This window comes from Phialemonium atrogriseum (genome assembly GCF_030411735.1).
Source record: "Phialemonium atrogriseum strain 8032-3 unplaced genomic scaffold QBC33scaffold_4, whole genome shotgun sequence".
Taxonomy (NCBI): Eukaryota; Fungi; Ascomycota; class Sordariomycetes; order Cephalothecales; family Cephalothecaceae; genus Phialemonium; species Phialemonium atrogriseum.
The window spans coordinates 344,511-365,758 of NW_026848141.1; the positions used below are offsets into that span (position 1 = coordinate 344,511).

General features: G+C 56.0%; 5 protein-coding genes across 5 annotated transcripts; 1 reads left to right on the forward strand and 4 right to left on the reverse strand.

Annotated features, from left to right (window-relative positions):
• Window positions 1-1,567: 1,567 nt before the first annotated feature.
• QBC33DRAFT_264032 (uncharacterized protein) lies at window positions 1,568-2,927 on the reverse strand. Its single transcript, XM_060423120.1, has 2 exons — window positions 2,601-2,927; window positions 1,568-2,453 (listed from the first exon to the last, which is right to left on the reverse strand). The coding sequence occupies exons 1-2, from the start codon at window positions 2,737-2,739 to the stop codon at window positions 1,690-1,692; spliced, it is 903 nt and encodes a 300-aa protein (XP_060286586.1). The 5' UTR covers window positions 2,740-2,927; the 3' UTR covers window positions 1,568-1,689.
• Window positions 2,928-3,107: 180 nt separating this feature from the next.
• On the reverse strand, window positions 3,108-6,239 carry QBC33DRAFT_576099 (vegetative incompatibility protein HET-E-1; the record flags this gene model as incomplete). The annotated part of the gene is made up of 6 exons (XM_060430880.1): window positions 3,108-3,368; window positions 3,578-3,868; window positions 4,019-4,782; window positions 4,824-5,088; window positions 5,313-5,979; window positions 6,106-6,239. The coding sequence occupies 6 exons, from the start codon at window positions 6,237-6,239 to the stop codon at window positions 3,108-3,110; spliced, it is 2,382 nt and encodes a 793-aa protein (XP_060286587.1).
• A 979-nt stretch (window positions 6,240-7,218) lies between these two features.
• Window positions 7,219-13,198, reverse strand: QBC33DRAFT_527801 (uncharacterized protein). The gene is made up of 2 exons (XM_060427008.1): window positions 10,251-13,198; window positions 7,219-10,155 (listed from the first exon to the last, which is right to left on the reverse strand). Exons 1-2 carry the CDS (start codon window positions 13,164-13,166, stop codon window positions 7,621-7,623), a joined length of 5,451 nt encoding a protein of 1,816 aa, XP_060286588.1. The 5' UTR covers window positions 13,167-13,198; the 3' UTR covers window positions 7,219-7,620.
• A 2,052-nt stretch (window positions 13,199-15,250) lies between these two features.
• QBC33DRAFT_264240 (uncharacterized protein) lies at window positions 15,251-16,569 on the reverse strand. The gene has a single exon (XM_060423123.1). It carries the CDS (start codon window positions 16,211-16,213, stop codon window positions 15,368-15,370), a length of 846 nt encoding a protein of 281 aa, XP_060286589.1. The 5' UTR covers window positions 16,214-16,569; the 3' UTR covers window positions 15,251-15,367.
• Window positions 16,570-17,608: 1,039 nt separating this feature from the next.
• QBC33DRAFT_264084 (tyrosine-protein phosphatase yvh1) lies at window positions 17,609-18,666 on the forward strand. The gene has a single exon (XM_060423121.1). It carries the CDS (start codon window positions 17,829-17,831, stop codon window positions 18,213-18,215), a length of 387 nt encoding a protein of 128 aa, XP_060286590.1. The 5' UTR covers window positions 17,609-17,828; the 3' UTR covers window positions 18,216-18,666.
• Window positions 18,667-21,248: the final 2,582 nt, after the last annotated feature.

Consider the following 21,248-nt stretch of genomic DNA (forward strand, 5'->3'; position numbering starts at 1 on the left):
TATCCTTGGCTGCCCCAGGACATTGCAGAGTTCCGAGATCGTCGCAGTGGTTGCGAGTATTACCAGTTGGAGAATGCCTTATCGGCACACCCTCACGAGGGCTGACGAATCTAACCTCGTAATTGGCCATTAGTGCCAGGGGGTCTTTGCCCAGATCGAGGAATGCGAAAACGTGTCGTTGGTCCTCTTCAGGAGCTGCTGAATGGCCTTGATGACGGGCCGCGCTACGAAGCCACAGGAAATCCGGTGACGATACCGAGTCTCGTGAGATCTCTCTCTATGGTTGAACGTGACCATGGCTGGCCTCAGACGGCCGACCTTCGTCCTCCCCTTTTCCCATCAATGACGTCTCGGGGGACGTCAGTCGATGACATCCAAATTGACCAGTGGTCTTCCTATCTGCTCTTCTCCTAGTTACTTGGGGTTCTACCTTCTCCAATCCCAGAAGCATTGACTCCTCCAGCTGCATCACCTGGGGTGGTGCATTGGATAGTCTCCACCCATAAGTCCAAGGCACCATGTCATGATGCATCCCATCTAAGTAGACACCTATGTGTTGGTTATAAGAAGCTCCCGCCATCGAACTGGGTTAATCCACAGGGCCTCATTGGTCGTGCAATTCCGGATGTCTCAGCTGCCATGTAGATATCGGCCCTCCCGTTTGGATATCTTCCTTTTAACCCCAAACAGGATGGGCCTAAGGACATCCTCCGGCCCTCACAAGGCAGGCACAATCCTTCTATCCACTAGTTGACCAATGTCGGACGAACTCGAGACAGTGCTGCCACTGTGCAATGCGGTAAGATCGGCCTTTCGTGCTGAAGCCTCTGTGCCGACCCTATGATGAGGTTATCCTGACCATCCGTCGACCTAACACATAAAGCCAGCCATGCAGGAGCAAACCCCGTGATCGCCACACAGCGCGGGCACAGCGCGGGAGGATCGCCTAGGTCACCCCTTACCTAAACCTCGTAGCAAAGCCACCAGCGTCTACCAAGTTAGAAAGGGCTCGGGTTGATGGTCATGGTCATCATCCATCCCCCAAGCACTCTCCGCCAACGAAGATCACAATATCCGACGCATCAACTCACAGCTCTGATAGGGACGTCCCAGAAGTTACAAGGCACTGCGTTTCTCCACCCACTTCTATTTTGCCTTGGCTCACAAGCCTCAACGCCAGGTGTAGGACTATGAATACAGAGCCAATGTGACCTATGACCTTCCAGCCCGAAGCGCAATCGTCTCCGTCTCCCTTTCTCTTAACCTCGTGCCAATTCTGTGCAGCCGTTCCAATTCCCATGCAAAGAAAGAACACAAAAGCCGCGGAGAGTAGTCCTCAGTAATTGGAAACCCCCCCGTTTGTGCATTTTGGATGTCTAGAGGACCAACCACGACGTGCTGCTGGAACATACCTGTTGATCCGAACCGTATGACATAGCCGCGCATGTAGATTCCCGGAGCCCTGAACAGCGAAGAAAATCGTAGACGAGGCGGAGGAAAATAAGGCGAAAACGTTAAAACCTAGTTATACAGAGTGCCGCGTGCAACCCGAGTGACCCATCCGCTCCCAAGATCCCCGCTCCCCTGCAGATAGGACGGAGATCAGACAACGAAACCCTCCCGGTAGCAGTTCTGGGTAGAGCAATAAACGGCTCGAAAGGCGAAATCAAAAACGCAAAAGGCAGCCACCTAGGCGGCGCTAGCGAAGCGCTTGGCCCTGGCCTCGGCCTTCGCCCTCTCCGTGGGATCATCGACGACGCGGCTCATCCTCGGCGCCTGCGTCCTGGCCGAGGCCGCCCTGTTCCCGCCGCCGCCGCCGCCATCACCGCCCCTGAACCCCCCGGCCCGCTGGCCCCTCGCGCCGCGTCGCCTGTTATTCCGCCCGTCCGCCTCGGCGGCGGCGGCGCCGTGCCTCCTCTTCACCCCGCCATCCTGGCTGCCCCCCTCCGCCGCCGCTGCGCCGTCCCCGCCGCGGCCGCGCTTCCGGTTCAGCGGGCGGTCGGGCAGGGCGCTGTCGAGGCTCGTGGCGAGGGCGGACCGGTCGAGGCCGAAGCGGGCGGCGCGCGCCGCCAGCCTGGCCTCCTCGGTGGCGTCGGCGTCGGCGGTGGCGGTGGCGGTGACGCCGAAGCGCTTGGCCCGCGCCGCGCGCTTGGTCGCCTCGTCGTCTGGGTCGGTGGCCGCGAGGTGCTGCGAGAAGGGCGGCTCGGTCGTCGTCGCCGCCGTTTCGGCGGCCGATGGGTTGGCGGCCTCGCCCGAGGGGTTGGCGGCGGCGGCTTGGGCCGTCGAGGTGGGCGCTGGCGCGTCGGCGGAGGACGCAGTCGCGGCAGGGGGCGCGTCTGGCGCGGCGGCGGTGTCTACCTTGGCTTCGGTGGGCTTGATGGTAGATGCGGCAGGAACAATGTCATCGTCATCGTAGTCGATCTCGTCTTCGGCTTCCGGTTTCGATGCTGGCACTGGGACAATAGTACAAGTTAGTCTTTGAACTTCGTTCGTTCCAAGGAATGAGGTATGATGACAGATGAGGCTGAAGTGATGAGAATAGCAAAAGCGCGTCACAATTGCGATCGCATAGCTAAATGAGGGAGTGTAGAATGGCATACCCGCAGAATCGCCGGCCGGCTTCTTGTCGTCCTCCTCAAGACGCGCGATCAAATCGGGTTTGTTGCCCGCCGTGGAGAGTTTGCGCTCGGTGAGAAGCTTTTTCAGATCCGCCACCTTTAGTGCCGCGTACTCAGCCATGATCGGCTTGCTTGGAATTTTGTAGAGGCGGGTGTTCGGAAGTTTTTTGAATTCTCAACAATAGTTATGTATCAGTGATGCAAAATAATGTTGCTGCGCGTTATCAATGAGGGTGGTTGCTCGTTTGGTCTGCAATAGGAATTCACGTCGCAAGGGAGAGCGTCCGTGGTTTTTCCGCTTAGTCAAGCAGTTAAGTCGGGTGCTGGGCCAACATGACAAGGAGGGGACAGAACCCCTTTTTTGAAAATGATGTCACCAAAGATTTTGTCTATTTATTTTTAAATTTAGTATTTTAGTCAAAACATTGGGGCCTGGCTGCTTCAATCTCATCAGCTATTTAAGTTTAGTTGCAGTAGCTTCATGACATCCTACACATCTTCTGTATTGACATCGACTTTCCTAGTCGCAAGCAACAGCCTTACAATAGCGTCATGGCCATTCTCAGCAGCCCATGACAGTGGCGTCTTGTCATCCTCATCTTTTGAATCAACATTGACTTTCCCAGTCGCAAGCAGCAGCCTCACAACAGCCTCATGCCCATTCCTAGCAGCCCATGACAGTGGCGTCTTGCCAGACTCATCTCTGGCATCAATATCAGTGCCAGCCTGGTCTGCCATCTGCAAAATCACCTGCAATGGCCCTAGTAACTGTATCGTGACACAACATGTAGCATGCTAGTCCCTTCTGGCTGATATAAGTTGGATAAATATGAATATGGTATCATCATATCGCATATTCGTCCCCAAAGTTGGACAAGATGTTCTGACGGCCAGGCGAAATATTGTAGAAGATCGTCTTGAGAGTATCCTCTAGTTTCGCTGTCTCTTGCATGCGCCACCCATGAGGTCGTAGCGTAGTGCAGCAGAGGAAAGGCAGATAGCAGGCGAGAACGACTGCGGCGGCGTCTTAGCAAAGCGATCTCCTCCATTGCGAAGTACCGTATGCAGGTCCTGGACAGCTGATAGTGTGCGATTCCGGCTGCTAAACGGGTCGTATTCGAGCTGTTATATAGAACGAATAGGCCCTTCTCAAGGACGAAATCCTTGACTGACTGGTGGATAAACTGTACGACATGTGCCCTGGACGATGGTACGGCTTCGGCAAGACCGCAGCTGAGTGTTCTGATTCTCTTTTCCATGATGTCGCAATGACACCCGCTGTCGCCGTCGTCCCAGTCGCTGTCGCTGTCGCTGTCGCTGTCGCTGTCGCTGTCGCTGTCGCTGTCGCTGTCGCTGTCGCTGTCGCTGTCGCTGTCGCTGTCGCTGTCGCAGTCACATACAATGTCGCAGTCACATGCAAAGTCTTCAGCGTTCCGGCATTCCTTCAATGTCCTGTATGGGCAATTGGCGTCAACTACCATGGCCCATCGCAACTCGTCAAGTGACAGTGGCCGCAGAGCAAAGCAGATCCATTGGATCAGCTTCAAGGACGCCGGCCTCTCGTCCATGCCCTGGACAAACTCGTGGTATAGGCTATCCAACTCTGGAGGAATAGAATTGACCTTCTTTTCGATCTTCTCCAATCTTTCTCCTTCATTGTCGAGGTCCAGACCTTGGTCTACTGCAAGGGGCGCCCACATGAAAACGCCGGAGGCGCGTTCCGTAACTATGGCCGGAATCGCAGATACTGTTAGCCTACGGGACGCAGAAAGCCGGGCTTGTACATAGGCTGAAATATCCTGTGTGTTCTCATGCTCAAGGCATATTTCGATTGCGCAATTCCACTTTAGAATCGGGTAGTGACGACAGGTAAAGCAGATGCGGAATTGAAAACTAGTACGCGGGAGGCTCTGGACTAAGGGCTCAAACTTCCGGACGAGGTCGTTTGCAGACTTTTTGTCACACTCGTCTAGCGCATCGACAAATAACCAGACTGAGCGACTGTCCAAGATCTTCGGAAGCGACGACTTGAAGAAGTCCTGTAGCTCGTTTGGATGCCAGTGCCACTCTTTACCAGGCTCACCCCTATTGTTGCGCCGTTCCTGGAAGGCAGCGACAAGGCCTGGCAGTGCGTTGGGGATCTGGCTGAGGACCTGGTAAAGGACTGACCGGAAGAGACCAAGCGGCGCCTTTGGAATTCAGAACCGCGATCGTGAAAGAAGAACGAGAGAATGAGGGGTTTGTCTCTGACGTTTGTTTCCGTATTGTCAAGGGCGTATCGTAGCAAAGTTGACTTCCCTGCACCAGGCTTTCCCTTGATCCAGAGCAGGCTGCTGTTGCATGTAGACCAGCTCCTATAAGTCTCATGTCGAAGCAGCCACTTGCATGTGCCTTCGGCGGCAGCGTCGATGCCCTTAGATCGGCTATCCATTTCTGGAAAGGCCAGCGACCTTAAACAATCTTGGGACCGCTTCGAGAGTTTGGGTCCTTCTTGGACTTCAGGGAGGTACATTTAGTTGAGAACCTAGGCCTATGCTATCGACGGGAAGGCTAGTTCATACCTGAATACCTATTTTCTGCGTTGTTGCGAATTCCATTGCCAGCGTTCACAATCTGGGTTCCGGGGCCGTCTTAGATAAAGGACAAACTTTGGGGATTGGCAAGCTCCTCTACGGCCTTGCCCTGCTTGCGGACCCGCGCTTCTTCAACCGATCGCGTCCATCTGGTCAGCTCGCCAAGCAGCCTCTTGAACCCATTGTCTTCCACAGAGCCAAACTTGACCATGTTGATATGGTCTGCATGGATGCTGATGGCATTGTAACCTTCAAAAGTCGCCGAGTCCTTGGACACAAACTTTCCGGATACAGGGAGAGGCAATTCTTCCAAAAAGGTTGTGATCTCCAGGCGCCTGCCAGCTTCTCGTAGTTCTCGTATCATTGACAAAAACATGATCCGCATAGACTCGAGGAACTGGTCATCCGTCTCCAAAGTATTCAACAGCGACTTGTTGGCAGGCTTTACGAGACCAAGAGCCGAAGCCGGTATCCTAGCCCAGTCGGCCATCCAAGCTCCCTTGTGCGGAGTGCCCATAAATATGGTGCCGATGGTGGAATCGAATATGTCCCGAAGATGAGCTTCGGGATTATTCCGCGAGAGCAGAATAGCCTCCTTGCAGACCAGGCCGCCCAGGCAGTGTGCGACGAAAATGAGGGGACGAGATGACGCATCGCAGGAAGCTCTGTCTGTCGTCAAGTCGGTCAGAAGGTTCGTGGCATGGTCGAGAAGCCGGTTCGATCCCGCAACTGATTTCCGCACAATGTACACGTCATAGCCGTACGTGTGTAGACGAGCTCTGGGGAGCCTGGGTGGGAGGAACGTTTTCGGTCAGGGCTCCACTTGCCCGTGGGCAGTCCATGTGCTATCTCGATTCCCAGTCAGGCCGTGGATGAAGCAAATATCGACCGTCGCATCGGGGCAGTCATGGAACACTGCAACACCGTCGGGGAAAGATATAGGCGGACGGTTCTCGGAAGACGGTCCACAGTCCGGAGCCTTTGGCTGGTTGTTCTTGGAGTACTTGGACTTGAAAATCCGCAACCACCCAGACTTGGGTCTCTCCATTCGAGGCACTTTGCATGAATGCGAAGTTGCCAACCAGGAAACGGCGAGCTTCAAGCCAGCGGGTGGGAGATTCTTCAGCGGTTATCGCGGGGCTGAGAAGGCTGCAGGCGGGCAGCTGCTACAAACAGCACTCCCGTCGCTGGGAGAAGGACAAAACGAGTGCAACGCCTCGAACTTCGTTCGCGACTCTGGCGGGAACACTCGGTTTGACGGTGGTGCGAACTTCAGATGGAGTGCGGGTGCCTGATGAGCCTGACGGTTGCGAAGCATATGGCCATGCCCTTTCCGCCCTCTCCCTCTTCCCTCCCGAGAAATGACTGTGGCGTTCTGCCTGCAGCCAGTGACATTGCGAGACTGACATCCTGGAGTCAGCGCACCCCTGTTGACAGCAAATGGGATGTGACCACTCGATGAGCCCAGCACGAGAGTGCAGTGTCCTATTGGCTCAAACCGCGTATGCAGTATCTATATTTGAGCATGCCTGTCAAGCTCGCTCTTTCGCCATTGCTGCCAGCAACCGCTGTATTACTTTCGCTGTCAGCGCTGTTGCTGTATGTTACGTTCCGTACTGCAACCCGCTCCCTGATTTGCGCCTCTGCACGGAGTAGCCCGTCAAGATACACCCAGGCTGCGGGCTTGTCGAGGAGCGCCCTTCCGGTCGGAACTTACACCCGCGTGCGTGATTCCCTGGATATCGAGCCCCTCGACCATTCTCCCCTTGAGTTGCGAGTGTGTGAGGGCTCCTCGCCGCACTGGCGGTTCGAGGTTGAGCTGATAGTGGCATCGGCGGTAACGACGTGCATGTCATCGCCGACGCACACTTATCAAGGCTATAGCGCACTTAGATGTTATAGGTTGTCCGGTGCCAGGAAGCTGGCAGAAACTTAAAACCCACGCACAGTAGCCTCCAACCTTGAAACCTTAATCGTACATCATCTCACGAAGGCTCACACTGAAACCTCGGAGACAAACCGCCAAATGATATCATTTCATCTTATTCCAGCTATCGAGGATCGATTAGAACTTACAAATATCCAACACCTATACCCCATACCAAGTAGAGAAAATCCATCGTCTCCCTTGGATATTATGCACGCCGGCCCCCTCTCCTTTTAACCTGCCAGACGCCCATGCTGCTACCGATAGATGCAACCCTGTAAAGAAAGCGAAGGGAAAACATAGGGAAAAAGAATCTATGCATCGACCACGTTTGCGAAGCAACGGAATTATGTCGAGCAACGGGGGACAAGAGTGACCCCAGAGTGAGAAAGCAGAAGGTAAGGAAAAGAAACTAGAGAAGGAGAAAAAAAAGGAGCAAGAAGGAATGGGAATCCCGACGTCTCCCAGCTTGGCCCAGCCAGTTAAGACACCAGCGCCCCTCTCAATCGGCGAACCCCTCCTGAGTGACGAGGTTCATGACCCACATCCACTGCGCGACGTTGGGGCACTGCAGGCACCACCTCCTGACGCCACCGCTGATGCCCCCCTGCGCGGGCACGGCGCCCACGTTGCCGTCGGCGTCGCGCAGCTCCTCCCACACGTTGACCACGACCCCCGTGTTGCCGAGCGTGCTGAAGCACGAGCTGCCCACCGTCAGATCCACGAGCGTCAGCGGCTCCTCCCCGGCCTTCTTGGGGACGCTCCGGACGACGATCCGCTTGCTCCAGCCATGATAGGGCCGGAGCTGCTGGGGCGTCCCCGGGTCCGGCCGCGTGATGTCCAGCGTGCAGTTGCCGTGGTCCTCCCACTTGTGGTGCCTCACCAGCCGGTGCAGCCGGATCTTGAGGCCCGTCGTGCCCAGCGGCTGGTTGCGGGCGTTGCTCTCGGCCATGCTGACCGACGGAAGCCGCGGGAATGTGAACCCGCTGCGGCTCCCCGATGACGCTGCGCTGCTGGTGTACATGCTGGCCGGCGGGACCCCGGCCACGGACCCGGGCCTGGACTGCTTGTCGAGGGTCGACTTGCCGATGTCGAACGGCAGGTTACCGCCCGCCGTGAGGCGCCTGAGGAAGCTGCTCGCCGACATGCCGGAACTGCTTCCCTGCGACTGGCTCGGCGCCCGTGCTGATGCCCGGTAGCTGTTCTTCCTCCCGAACCAGGTGCGGCGGCGCTTCGAGCTGGAGTCATCCGCACTGCCTTCCCCGGCTTGGTCTTGGTCTTGCTGTTGCTGCTGCTGCCCGAAGGAGCTAATCCGGGCTTCCTCCTGCAGCTGCTGGAACTTGGAGTTGTTTTCGCAGCTGTGGTACACCGCGTCGAATAGATGCCGGGATTCGACCTTGGACGGAGTGCGGAAGCGGAAGGTGGAGCTATCAACTCCCTTTCGGATGAGCGAACGGGACTGCACAGGGGCATAACGGACCTCGACATCGATCACGGTCGAGAGGCGGATCCGGGCGTGCGGCGTGAGCTCCAACGCAATAAGGGGCCGTACAGTCCCTGCCTCGGCCCCTCCGTTTGCGGTCTCGGCCGAACTGGATGATTCGGGCTTCCCTACCGGCGAATGAGCCGCGTTCAGGGGGAAGACTTCTACCAGGCCAGGGCTGACGACAATGGAACAGGTATCGACGGAAATGTCTTTCCAGTTGTTGACCCTGTTGGACCAGTACGAGACTGAAGCAAGGGACTTGACTGCGTATTCAGACGAATCCTTGAGCTCTGGGGTGACCGCCTGGGAGGCAGAGTTTGACGGAGTCAAACTGCTGTCCGAAACAACCGAGTCCCTCGGGGTCGGGTCAGTCTTGATGCTTTGGGGAGTATCTAGGGTAGCAGGTGTGCCCGGCTCGTCCAGTTCGTCGAGCTCGTCGCTCGAAGATTCAGTCAGCGAATCTGAATCATCGCTCGAATCTGAGCTGCCAGAAGAAATATCTGATGGGCGATATTCGTGCTTCAGGGGCGAAGATGTTCGACGTTTCATGCGGGTCGGATGTCCCAACTCCACAGGAGCCAAAGAAGGGGGAGTCTTCGTCTTGGTCCCGAGCGTACGGTGAATTGGAGGCGGAGGTGCTCCATCCTCCCGATACGGGGTGCTATTTGGTAGTGACTTTGTCAACTTCTTGGGAGTGTCACCAAGGAAATTGCTGTGATCCTCGGATGGAGGAATCGGTAGAGAATGACGCTGCGAAGCTTTCAGGAACGACTCCTGGGTTGGGGTCCTACTTGGAGAAGTGGATTGGTCATCCTCGGACGCGGGAGGTGTTACCAGTGTCTTCGGAATGCTGTGGCTTCGCTGATGATACCGACTTGGAGTCTTCGGTGCTGGGGACCCTGGTGATTGCTGACCATGCTTCCCTTCTATAGCCGGGTCGTTTGCCCCATCATCAGCCTTGGAAGACGGCACGGCGTGGTTTGCGAGATCCGTGGGCAATGGTGGAGGCATTGGGTTGCTGCCGAGGATATCCAACCAGTCGGCAACCTGCTCCTTGTCGTCGGCGGAGAGTCTGATAAGCTCGTGCCATTCTTGCTTGTTGTGCCTGCCCCGAACCATGACGGTCAAAACGCCATCACCGTCGCCCGTACGGGCCGAGATTTGCGCTTTCGGGATAGCTGGGAATAGCAGCCAGGAGCGACTAGAGGGTCCAGTTTCTCGAATGATAACATCACCCTTATCAGCAGGAATATTGATATTGTCTCTGTAGATGAGATCAATCCGGCATTCGATCCGTTGGCCACTGGAGTGAATGAAGTCAAGCGAAAAGGTGTCCTTAGCATTGACTTGTCGAGACTGGTCGATCACCACGGAGTCAATGGCAGCAAGAGTCCGAAGGTCTCTGGTTCTCGTGGTATCAGTGCTGCTTGCATCCTCGTCCGTTTTGCGCGCTTTCTCCTCACGGTGCCGTCGACGCGCCTTTTCTTGAAGCTTTTCGAAGCCTGCGAGTAGCATCTTGGCCTCTTCTACGCCCAGCAGTCGCTGAGCACCCTATCATGGTTGGTCAGAACTGACATGAGTATGCATAGGACGAAATAAATGATAAAATAAAACAAATGGGAAAATATAAATAGATCTGAGCTCACCATGAGAAATTTCACAAACCACCTGATGCGAGTAAGAGGTCGCTTGAGAAGCTGGGCCACGTCCACTCGCTCACCATTGTGATCGAGGACGTCTCCTTCCTCGTTCCGAGGCATGGCATTTACCAGGGAATCCTCGTCATCAGGCTTTCCAGAGGCGGGAGCAAGGTTGACAATGAGGCCCTCAAAGCCGAGACGCCAGACGTCAAGGTAGTTGTCATAGAGAGGGTAGACACTCTGGAGCCAGGCGAGCAGACTGTGGATGTCTGAAAGGGGGACCCGCTTGTGAAAATATTTGAGCTCCTCGAGAACTACCCCCATGCTCACGACTGCTTTGGCCATGGCTTTGGCCTTTTGGGCGGGTGCAAGGCTGCCACCAAAGGCGGGTGCAAGGCCCCTGTCAGGGGCGGGTGCAAGGTCTCTATCAAAGGCGGGTGCAGACGGTGCATCTCCACTGAAGGCGGATGCAATGTGTCCCCCAAAGGCGGGTGCCGACAATGTGTCTCTTCCACTAAAGGCGGGTGCCGACGGTGTGTCGCCGTGGACAACACTTGTCAACAGAACAGGGACAACACCGTCAACAAGGGTTTTCAGCTCCTTTTGGTAGAAATGCTCATCATCTGCAAACTCCTGCAGCAGATCCTCGACATTGACACCGTCGGGCTTGCTTGTCTTCTTACGAGTGCTATGGCTCGATCGGAGACTCTTGACCCGACTCGGAGCTATCAGTTGGCCATCGGGGAGGGAGAGAACTGACACCAGGTCGGAATGCTTGGTGAGGCGTCTCTTCAGGCCCGACTTCCGGCTCTTTTCCCGAGAGAGCCCCGTAGACTCTGTGGGTGTTGTCGTCTGGGTCACCGTTGTTTGGGAGACGGTTGAAGCTGTGTCAGATCGATAAGTACTACTCGAATCTTCCGACAATATGGTAGAAAGCGCGTGGAAGCCGCTGGTTGGAGGTTTTCTCTTAGGCAGGTCGGCAGTGGAAGGTGCTGAATCAATGGTAGATTCGATAGTTGATAATGGCTCTGGTGAAGGAGACCGTTTGTTGGAACCGGAAGATTGACGTCTTGGCTCGGGATTATCCCAATCGCTGCCATCTTGATCTTTATCTTGGTCTTGACCTTGGTCCGGCTCAGCCTGGGACCTGGGGTTCATCACAAGTGGCAGTTTATGGCCGCCCGATTCTCCTCGGAACGCGTCTTTCAGCTGCTCCCGGAAAGGCTTCCTCGGCCCAGACTTTAAAGGGGAGGACGCGCTCCTAGTCGCTCGGCTCCTCTTGAGACCCGTCCCAGTCGCAGTTCCTGGAGTCTTTTTCTTTGGCGTGATCTCGTCGTCTACTTTCGGATCAGCGTTCTCTTGGTCCACATTATCATCAGCTGGCTTGAGCTGAGGCTCCCCCTGAGGCCGTGTTTCGGATGATCGTCTCCCAGAGTCCTGAACCCACTCCTTCTCTACAGACGCCCTCTTCGGCTTCGAGTCAACAAAGGGGTCGACGGTGTTGCTCAGCCACGACTCTATGCTTGGTGGCTGTTTGAAGACTGGTTTCGGCGGATCAACCTTGTCATGAATGATCTTCTTTCCCTCGCTGACGACTTTCTTGAAGACGTTGGGCACCGCTTTGAAACTCGGATTCCGTTGGCCCTTCGGCCTCCTGACACTATTCCTTGCATCTGCGCCGAGTGGTAGATCGAGCTCGCTGAAGGCCGAATATCCGACGGGTATGTCCGCCAGTGATTTCGCCCCAGGAGCTATTGACGGCCTCTCAGACCCCGCGTCCCAATCTTCATGATGGGGGAAACGATCAGATTCCTCCATCCATGACTTGCCATCCTCGGTCTCCTCGGTCCGCGTCACCGTCGTAGGAGTGACAGTCCGCCTCGGCTTCCGTTTTGCAGATCCCTTTCTCTTAGTTGGGGTGTACACCTCGGATTCCGGCTCCTCGATCACCTCGATCATATCGCTGAGGGGCGGGTCCTGCATTGCACCGGACACCCTCGTGCTCCGTTCTGCCGACTCCTGTCGAGATGAAGCCCCCCGTTCTGTAGCCTCGTCGTCTGCGGTCGGCGGACCCGGCCGCACTCGAATACCGTCATCCGGAAGTGCGGTATCCAGAGGTCGAACTCGTATGCCGTCGTCGGGAGGTTCTTTCTTCCTAATCGGTTTTATCCGAATTCCGTCGTCAGTCTCAGACTTCGGCTTCCGTGTCCTCGCCAACCTCACGCGGACGCCGTCATCTGTTGGCTTCCTCGGTCTGGGGCGGCCAACGTCTGAAGAATCTGCCGTGCTTAAAACATCGTCATCGATCGTGAAGCCTCCATCCGACTTTGTTTGGCGCTTCTTAGCCTGGGTAGGCTCGGGAACCTCCACCCGCAGCGCCCAATCTTTGATCTTGTTCTTCACGGACGGGTTCTGGGCCGTTCGGAGCAGAAAGTCCTTGGGGATCGGCATCGGGCTCCCTTCGACCTTGGGTTTTGCGGCAGCTGTAGGCCGGGGAGGGCTTCTTCCCTTCCCCTTCTTCATCCAGTGTCCGTCGCTGATGATCCTCTTCTTCGGCGCGGTCCCCGACTTTGGGTCGCTTGCAGTTTCCTGCTGTGCCGCCCCGCCCCCGTCATTACCGACGGTTTCGTCCTTGGCGTCGGGGCCACCCCCGCTCCCTCCTCTGGCCTTGGACGGCTTCCTGCTCCTCGACTTCTGCCTCGCCCTAATCCGCAGGCGGTCCTCCTCGGTGACGCTCGCCTCATCCACATCCACCAGTATCTCGGTTGGCTCGGTCGGCGTTGCCTCAACAACATCCCTGGTAGCCGCTGCGGCGGGTCCCTTCACAGTGACTGCGCCGGCATTGGCCTTCTGCCACTCCCTGACGCGGTCCTGCACGCCCCCGGGCCGCTGCTGAAGCCTGCGCACGGCGGCGGCGCGCATCTCTTGGCGGAGCTCCTCCCTGACGCCCGCGGCGTCGGGCGCCGCCACGCTGCGCCTCCGCTTGTCCCGCCGCTGGCCCTGGCCAGCTCGCTGCGCCGCCAGCCGCGCCGGGGATGGCCGCCCGAGCAGGAAGTCGTGGAGGAGCGTCGGCTCGGCCTTCTTGCGCTGTGGGGTGCCGGTTCCCGCTGCTCCCGCCGGCCCGGCCCCGGCCCCGGCGGCTGCGGGTGCGCTCTTGGGGGTTGCGCCGCCATTGGAGGAGAACTTGCGGCCGGTCGGAGTGCTAGGGTTGGTGTGTTTGGTGGCGGAGTTGCGCTGCTGTTGAGGGGTGGTTGCCGAGTCTGTGGAGGAGTCGGGTGGGGGTTTCGGCTGTGGCATTATATGGTGCGACTGGGAACAAAGGTGAGATTAGCAAAGGAGGACTAGAGGCTGCCTGCATTCCTCAATTCAAGGCCACCTAGTTAGATGCTGGCAAAGTCTCGGTCCTTGACAGGGAAGAAGGAAGGAATGTAGTTGATGGGTCGCCTCGTCATTGTCTGTCTTACAACATGGCTGGGGCTTGTCGAAAGAAAGTAAACAAAGCTGACGAGGCAATCAAAAATCCTCACCTAGAAGAGCCGCATACTGCTGATCTGCACTCCGGATGGGACCAATTCGATCTGCGATCTCTGCGAGATACGATAGGCGACGTTTGGGGAAGTTGGAGAAACGAGTGGTATCATGGGGTGTTGAGGGAGGAGGTTATGGTAAGGCTGCGCTCAGGGCTGCTGCAGGGTCGTTCTTGGTCCTTTTTTTTTGGTCTTCCTTTCCGGTCGATCGCTTGCAACTTAGGGTTGGAAAGAACGAAAGAGAGGCCACAGAACTTGGAGACGGACCTGCAGCCCTTCCTCGTGGATACCTCAAATGGTTGAACAACACAGCAGGAGTCGACCAATAATGGTGGGTACTGAGTCGAGACATAAACAATCAAGACGTACCACGATCCACTGGGGCCTTGGCAGCTGTTGCTTGGAGGACCGACAGGGAATGCTGGAGTGGGTTGGCGAATCACAAGCCCCTAGACGACCACATGTGGGTCTTCCCGAGGTGCAGTGAATGGTGGGGCTAGGTATTGGAGACGGAAGCTCAGACTCGACATAGCCCGATAACCTGGAACTCAGGACCGGGACGAAGCAAGTGACTGCAACTAAACTTTGACTCCTCAATTTGTGGCATGCGGGCATACGAATCGCTAAAGCAAATGCAAGAGATCAGATAAAAGCTCCTCGGCTGATGCGAAGGGCTGGGGGTGTTATCCAGCTGAACCTAGAGTTACAGTTCGTATATCCACCGTGACATCATGCAACCACCAGAACGACCTGCAGCGAGCTAGGTAGGTTGTCGGAGTACCCTGTGACAGGGAATTGCAATGTCGTCCCGCACCCAACATACATAGTGGACCACCGCACCGCGCTCTGGCCCGTCTTGTGAGAGCCACACCAACTCCCAGCAGGGTTTATGGGCATATCGGCGCCATATTAAGGCCCCGTATCCAAGGAGACCGGCTCTCTATCAGCTGTTTTCAGCAGACACCGGTACACCAAGGTTGGCGGGTCTGCTGAAATCAAGGTTTTCAATCATATCGTCTGCTAATTATATCCTCCACCCCCAGGCCTAGATCTAGGTCTCGCAGCGGCCTGCATCTGACAGCCCGAGACAGGGTATATACTATACCGACTATACCTTTTCTTGAGGAGCGCAATGGAGCTTACCACCACTTCGGGAACAGTCCACCGAGGCTAAGCCAAGTCAGCACAAAGAAAGATATCAGCAGTTTTGAGTAAGCAAGGTCGTTGAGGGGCGGTAAGCAGATGCACTCGAGAAGCAAAGTCATAGGCATAGTGGGTGTGTCTTGACATTCTTTGTAGCTGCCCGATTAATCCTAGGTGTAACCATGTTTCCAGACTGTGCGCCGACTTCAGGGGCGCCATTGCGCCTCATCCAGCCGATCCGGAATTACCTCGCCTTGGTAAACGCCCAAGATGCAAAAAAGAAAAGGTGATGCTAAACGCCACTGGCATGTAGTGCCTCGTGTACTCTGAAAATGCCTTTCTAATGATATCCAAAACGCCAAATGCCCAGCCCCTGGAAATGCAGATTGCCCAACCTCGGCCCCTTGGAGCGCAAAAGAAAAACCCACTCACTATACAGAAAAATCAGGGCCCTCACAATGATTTGATCTCCCTCGCCGGCAGGACGAACCTGACCTTCTTCCTCGGCTTCGCAGCCGCAATATCTATGGCCCCAGCCTTCCGACCATCCTCGCCCATCACGCCACCACCATCTTCCTGCTCCGGCTCCTCCTCGATCGACCAGACATCGGGGCTGGGCTCGCGCCAGGCATGCGGCGAGCTCCGAGAAGGGGCCAAGCCCATGCCCCGGGGCCGACCCTTGACGCTCCCAGCAACGATAGGTCTCGGGCCGGGCCGGTGCGCCGACCTGCCGCGCACCGACGACAAGTGGCCGGCGTGGAGCGGCGCCGGCGAGAGGAGCAACCCGTTGTTGCCCGCCTTGGACTCCCTCTCCCTCCGCCCCTTGGCCCTCATCGTCGCGAAGTCTCTGAGGCTGAACGGCAGGCAGAGCGGGAGCGATCCCCCGAGGCGGAGGTATTCCTCCCCGTCGTCGTCATCCTCCTCCTCCTCCGGCGTCGGCGCCATGTCCATGTCTAGTTCTGGGGAGGGGGATCCCGGGCCCCGAGGTGGGGTCGGAGGCCGCGCGCCTAGCCGGCTGAGCCCGTCCAGGGTGGATGGGCTCACGCTGCGCACGATCGGGGCCGGGTGCTTGGCGTCCTCGATGCCGGCGTCGAAATCCATCACGTCGACGGCCCCGTCGTCCGAGGACGGTGCTGGAGTTAGGAAATAGTTGAGGGGATTTTTGTCGACGTAGGACAGGTCCAGGCCCCCCATCTCGGCTTCGGCATCGACATGTTCGATGCTGGACCGGAGGTGCACCTGGGTGGGTGGCCAGGAGTCCCTCACGCTGCGAGGGTGTGGTGCCCTTGGGTTTGGCATATTGCTGGTCGATAAACTCGGGTTCTTGGGTGTTTATTTAACCCATGTATGGCACTTCCCGGCCGCTTGGGTTGTGAAATGAGAGGTGTCTTTCGATCTTGGGTGCTGAAGCCTGCCACGTAACGAGATACAGTGGCGAAGTGTTTTACGAGAATGGGTAGCGAGAACTATCGCCGGTCTGGCTGGTGATGAAACGGTCTTATCAAAAGAATGATTAATCGAGGGAGGTAAACGGGTTTCTACTTCCTTCTGAATATGGAGAACAGGAAAGGAGACGAGACACGAGCGAACAGAAGGAGGACCAGCCAACATGATATATGAGACGGAGCCACCAGCCTTGGAAAGAGCTGGCGTGTTCAGTAGCAGCTGAGTCATACTAATCGGTGAATATCCGGCCAGGATAGACAAAGGAGAGGGCACAGGGTTGCCTGGTGAGGTGAAGATGGTGGTCACCATCAGCCATTCCAGCTGGGGGGAGTCTCACTTTGCGAGGCAACTGGTGAGGCCAATGAGGACAGCGAATCAGCCCCCCAGGCTGCGACTGCGCCCAGCCCGTCGACGTGAACAGCTAAGCGCGCCGGAAATCAAGCTTGAAAGGCATCACGAGTTGGGAAGCGGGGTTGGGAAGGTGGGGGTGGTGTAAGACTCTCTTCAGTCTTCAACTCTTGAATTACCTGATATTGCGGAGAAGCGTTATTCGAAAAAGACGAGGATTACGGGGGCGCTGAGGCAAGACAAATGCCAATTCTCCAAGCAAACAGGTAAGTTTTGGTGTGCCTGAAACGACTCGTGACAGGCAGCAGCACCTCAATTCCGGTCGCTACGGAAGTAAGCCAAGGCACTGACAGCCACCCACCTGGGCCAAAAGAGAGGTGCCATCTGACTGTGCCGCACACCCTCTGCCACTCGTAATGTTGCCGAGGAATCCGGTGTGTCCCTGCCTCCGGACTTCGTTGTGTCTCAAACCACCGCGCATGTGTGACTATTCCAAGGTCAGCCTCCTGAGAGGTCCCAGTCTCGTTTATTCTAGGATGACAAAAAGTTGGAAATCCACGTACCTGCATGATGCGTGCTCCCAACCATGCTGGTTCGAGAGTGCTTTTGATTGTTCAAGTGACGAACCAAAAGCTGCAGCATCTCAAACGACCGATCCCCAGCCATCGATATTGGGCTAGCGGATCGAGGCGATGTACCAGCTGCCAGGATGAAGGGCGAGGAGTCATTCGCTGAATGCGAGCCTCATGAAGCAGGAACGAGCTCTTGCATGTCCAGAGGCTATGGAGACCGAGAAGAGCACACCTTCGGTGAGGGGGTGTGAAGAAGACGACGCCCGCGAGCGCCCGATGGGTGGCGTCCTACATGAAACACGTAAGCCATGTGTCACGCCTCAGGCAGAAGCACTCAGCAATCAACTCCACGCCCGGCGTGCCAAAAGCACCGTCTTCTGAATCTGAAGAGACCGAAGGGCCTAGCCCACCGCCATGTCTTGGATAGCCCCCTCAATTTCAGAAACAGAGCCTCAGCTCTTCATTGGGAATGTGTCTAGCTCTGTGAATCAGGACAGCCTTCGGGGCAACGGCTCGTGCCTGAAGACGGCCCCCTCTTCGTTTCTTGCATGGACAGGTCCACGATGGACGTCCTCGCACAGATGTCCGACATCTGCGACTTCATCGACAAACGACTAGGCAACCCGGGCCCTTCATCGAACCCCATCGTCCATTCCTCCAGAACGACACGACGAAGAAGCTTGTTTAGCTCGCCAGCCGTCGTCATAGCCTATCCCATGCAAAAGCACGAAGTCGGGGGTAAGAGGAAGATCAGGCCGAGTGAGAACTTCCTAGATCAGCTACGAGCACGGGAGGCTGTCGAGTATCAGGTGTGGGCGGACGAGGAACGGAAGATCCCAATGGAGCCCTATCAGGCTTACCTTGACAGACGAGCTATAAAGCTCAAGGCCAAGGGGCTAACTGGAGATGAGGCTATTGGAATTACCAGACTTTGAGCTAAGCCCGAGGGGATCATAGATGGAGCACGAGCGGCGGGTGCAAGCCTGATTCTCCACACCGCCGAGTCTCATTTTGACTCCTCGCCGACCGTTTGCGTCGAGGCTTTGTTGAATACATATCCAGCGATATGACAATACTGTCTGTTGATTCCACATTTATTCTGGGTTTTAATCTCGGCTTCGTTATGCCTGGTTAGCTACCATCGTCCATTGTTGTCAGGAGCCTTATGTCTCACATCGATGTCCCAAGCGAGACCTCGGTATGCTGATGCCAGACAAGGAAAGTTCATTCCGCGAGAGTCCTCCCTGGTACAGCAGGACTCCGGGCAAGGCCGCAATAAGTGAGAAGTCGAAATAAATGCAATTGCTTGGTTGCCTTGCCGGCAAGTTTCTTTCCAACTCGAGAATACGGAACGAAGTCCCTTGACTATACAGGTATCTTGATCATCTGAAGTAAGGATATCAAGGGAGAAGGCAAAGTTCTTCGGCGGTCTCGAACCCAGACGTCCAGTCTGCCCTTCCTTGCTCTCGGGGTCATGGAAGAGGACGTCAATCAGAGATAGAGGTGAAACATTGGCGGCCTCTTAACTTGCACTTGCTCTGGCTAGAGATTGAAGATAACGGGATGTCAAGGCACGAAGGTCCTGGTTGATGTTGAGATTGGCCACTGCAAGGATCTTCTCAGCGTGAGTCCTCAATCCCTTTCCCAGGAGGTATGACTCGGAAGTTACGTGGTCATTCCCGGTGGAAAGGACACAAGGGAACCGGCAGAAACAGACATTTGGCGCCATCTAAAGACCAAACAGCCGCGAGAATCTGAAGCAAGGGCAACAGTAAAGAGCACACCGAATGACGTGACCTTTCCCCCGGTGTGGGTGAGCCTCGAGTCTACTTCTAGATGCTCATGGATAGCTTCTTTCTAGGCAGGAATCGTCTCGTGATGCCCTCCGAACTAGGACTACCGAATTCGAGCTCTCGAGGAGTCCATCGCTTTCTTCCTCCCTCTTCACTCTTTTCGGCCACTTCTTCAAATTTCAGTTACGGGGCGGGGCCTCTTCTCCATACCTCGTCACATGATATCCCCCATCCTCCAAGAGCAACCAGTCGTGGCGCTGCATTAGGTTTGCGGCGAAATAGCGGTGAACAAGTGGTGGTGTCGACGATTTGGCAATAGCTCGATATGTGTCGATCACTCGCCAGACGCTTGGCTCCCCACGTTATCAGGATCTCTGGACTACGGTCGTTGGCCTCAAATCTCAGAAAGCCTCTTCAACAAAGTGGGTGGCCAGATATCCTGCGCGATGGAGTAGATCCTTCCCAGGCGCCTGGAGCGCCCTATGTATGACCTGCACCAGCACAAAAGTGTGCTGACGCCACCTATCTCGCCAGCCTCCTCTTCCTGATAATCCCGGCTGGCCTCCCCCGCGCTCGGGCACCCGGAGTAACAGCAGTAGCCTGTAGAACCACGTCACAATCACAGGCCATCTCTCTTTCCTGGATCACAAGACACCAAGGCAAGGGCATCACTGATGCTTCATGCCAGCAGCTGTCCGAAAATGGTTAACAGATACCCTTTGAGCGGCAGAGAGCCCAGAAAGTGTCCCGTCCAGACCCCTGCACTTGCGTCAATGCCTTGTATGCAGCACCTCCTCCACTCTCTTCACCACTCAAAAAAGACCGAGTGCTATTCTCTGCCAAGGACTTGACTCAGATCGAGAAGATGGTGTCTGTCGTGCCGCCTAGGTACGGCTACAGTTACGGCTACAGCTACAGCTAAAGGTACACCTACAGCTTACGTCGACGCGCGTGTCCAAAAGGGGTTAGATGATTCACATGGCAAGTCAGGAAGCACGATATGCAGCTTCTTGCGCAATTGCGAAGATGCAGAGGTCGTCCCTTTTTGCGGGAAGCCTGACCCAATGAAGTTGCATGCACTTAATGGAACCCGAGATTCTCGCCCCCGTTTCGTCCAAGTACAGGATTTTCTTTGGGAGGACTCGTCCAGTTTCCCGAGCTGACTACCTATATTGCCTGCCATGGAGGGTATAGCATGGTAGTCATTGGCCACGTTGATGAAAACAAGCCGTACAAGGCCAATGAGGAAAGGACGAAATAGCCCTGGGTGAAACAGTGTTCGGATCGTCCTATCTTTGGAGCTGAACGGCGCAAGTCGATCGGTCGCGATACATCTGACGGAGGTGTGGGCCCGAGTTTGGATGGATTTCGATTAACAGACGAGTTTCAGGACCGGAACCGAGTCTGCTATGCTGTAAGGCGTGTGGTAATTTACCTAGCCCCGACCCCACTGCCCGGGTGTTTTCACGACCCGGAGAAAGAGGCCGGAGGACAACGACTGGTGCCACTCAACCGGAGCCGGAGTTGCGAGTCACAACGGACGGACTGCAAGCAATAGTTGCTATGCAACTTTCTACCTGCTAAATCAGCTGCTAGAATGGTCAACTTGGATCTCCATCAAGACGTCAACTTGCCAAGTCCCCAAGCGTGGCTTTGAGATTTCGAGATCTAAGACCGATGACTCCATTGCCGGGTAAGGAGACGGGCAGTCACTGGACGATTCCTTTGATGGGCTACGCGGACTGCCCTATGAGAGGCCGGTGCGGCCTCGACTTGCAGACGTCTGCATCTAAAAGATGACGGTGCCCAGTAGAATCGGGCTTAGTGGGAGACGGAGGTGGTGTGTTGGCGTGCTTCCCGCCTGCCGTTGCCTAGGATTGCATTGCTGCCTCCCAGTGCGACGGCCAAAAAATCCTCATTCGAGGATCGAGCACTGGTTTAATTTCCATTGCGGCCCGTCCTGTTCTCGAGCCTTCGTCCCACTTCGCAAATGCGCTCCGGTTCAATCCCAGCTGCGAAAGCTTGTTTCTGCGATATTCGGGGAGCTTCATCCTGCTGCCCATGTTTTGCCCGGTCGCAGTTGCGCTTATAAGAAAAGACGTTCAAGGTAGGGAGAAGTGGAACCTGTTTTTCGGCCCTCCCAATCTGACTTCCTGTTGGTACCCAAGAGCAGAA

What these genes read in the sequence shown, in the direction of transcription:
- QBC33DRAFT_264032 (XM_060423120.1), bottom strand. Translation starts at nt 2,739, where the DNA reads ATGGCTGAGTACGCGGCACTAAAGGTGGCGGATCTGAAAAAGCTTCTC. An exon ending in GCCGGCCGGCGATTCTGCGG is followed by an intron (nt 2,454 to 2,600) that starts GTATGCCATTCT and finishes CTATTGTCCCAG; the next exon opens with TGCCAGCATCGAAACCGGAA.
- QBC33DRAFT_527801 (XM_060427008.1), bottom strand. Translation starts at nt 13,166, where the DNA reads ATGCGCGCCGCCGCCGTGCGCAGGCTTCAGCAGCGGCCCGGGGGCGTG. An exon ending in GGTTTGTGAAATTTCTCATG is followed by an intron (nt 10,156 to 10,250) that starts GTGAGCTCAGAT and finishes CAACCATGATAG; the next exon opens with GGTGCTCAGCGACTGCTGGG.
- QBC33DRAFT_264240 (XM_060423123.1), bottom strand. Translation starts at nt 16,213, where the DNA reads ATGCCAAACCCAAGGGCACCACACCCTCGCAGCGTGAGGGACTCCTGG.
- QBC33DRAFT_264084 (XM_060423121.1), top strand. Translation starts at nt 17,829, where the DNA reads ATGGACAGGTCCACGATGGACGTCCTCGCACAGATGTCCGACATCTGC.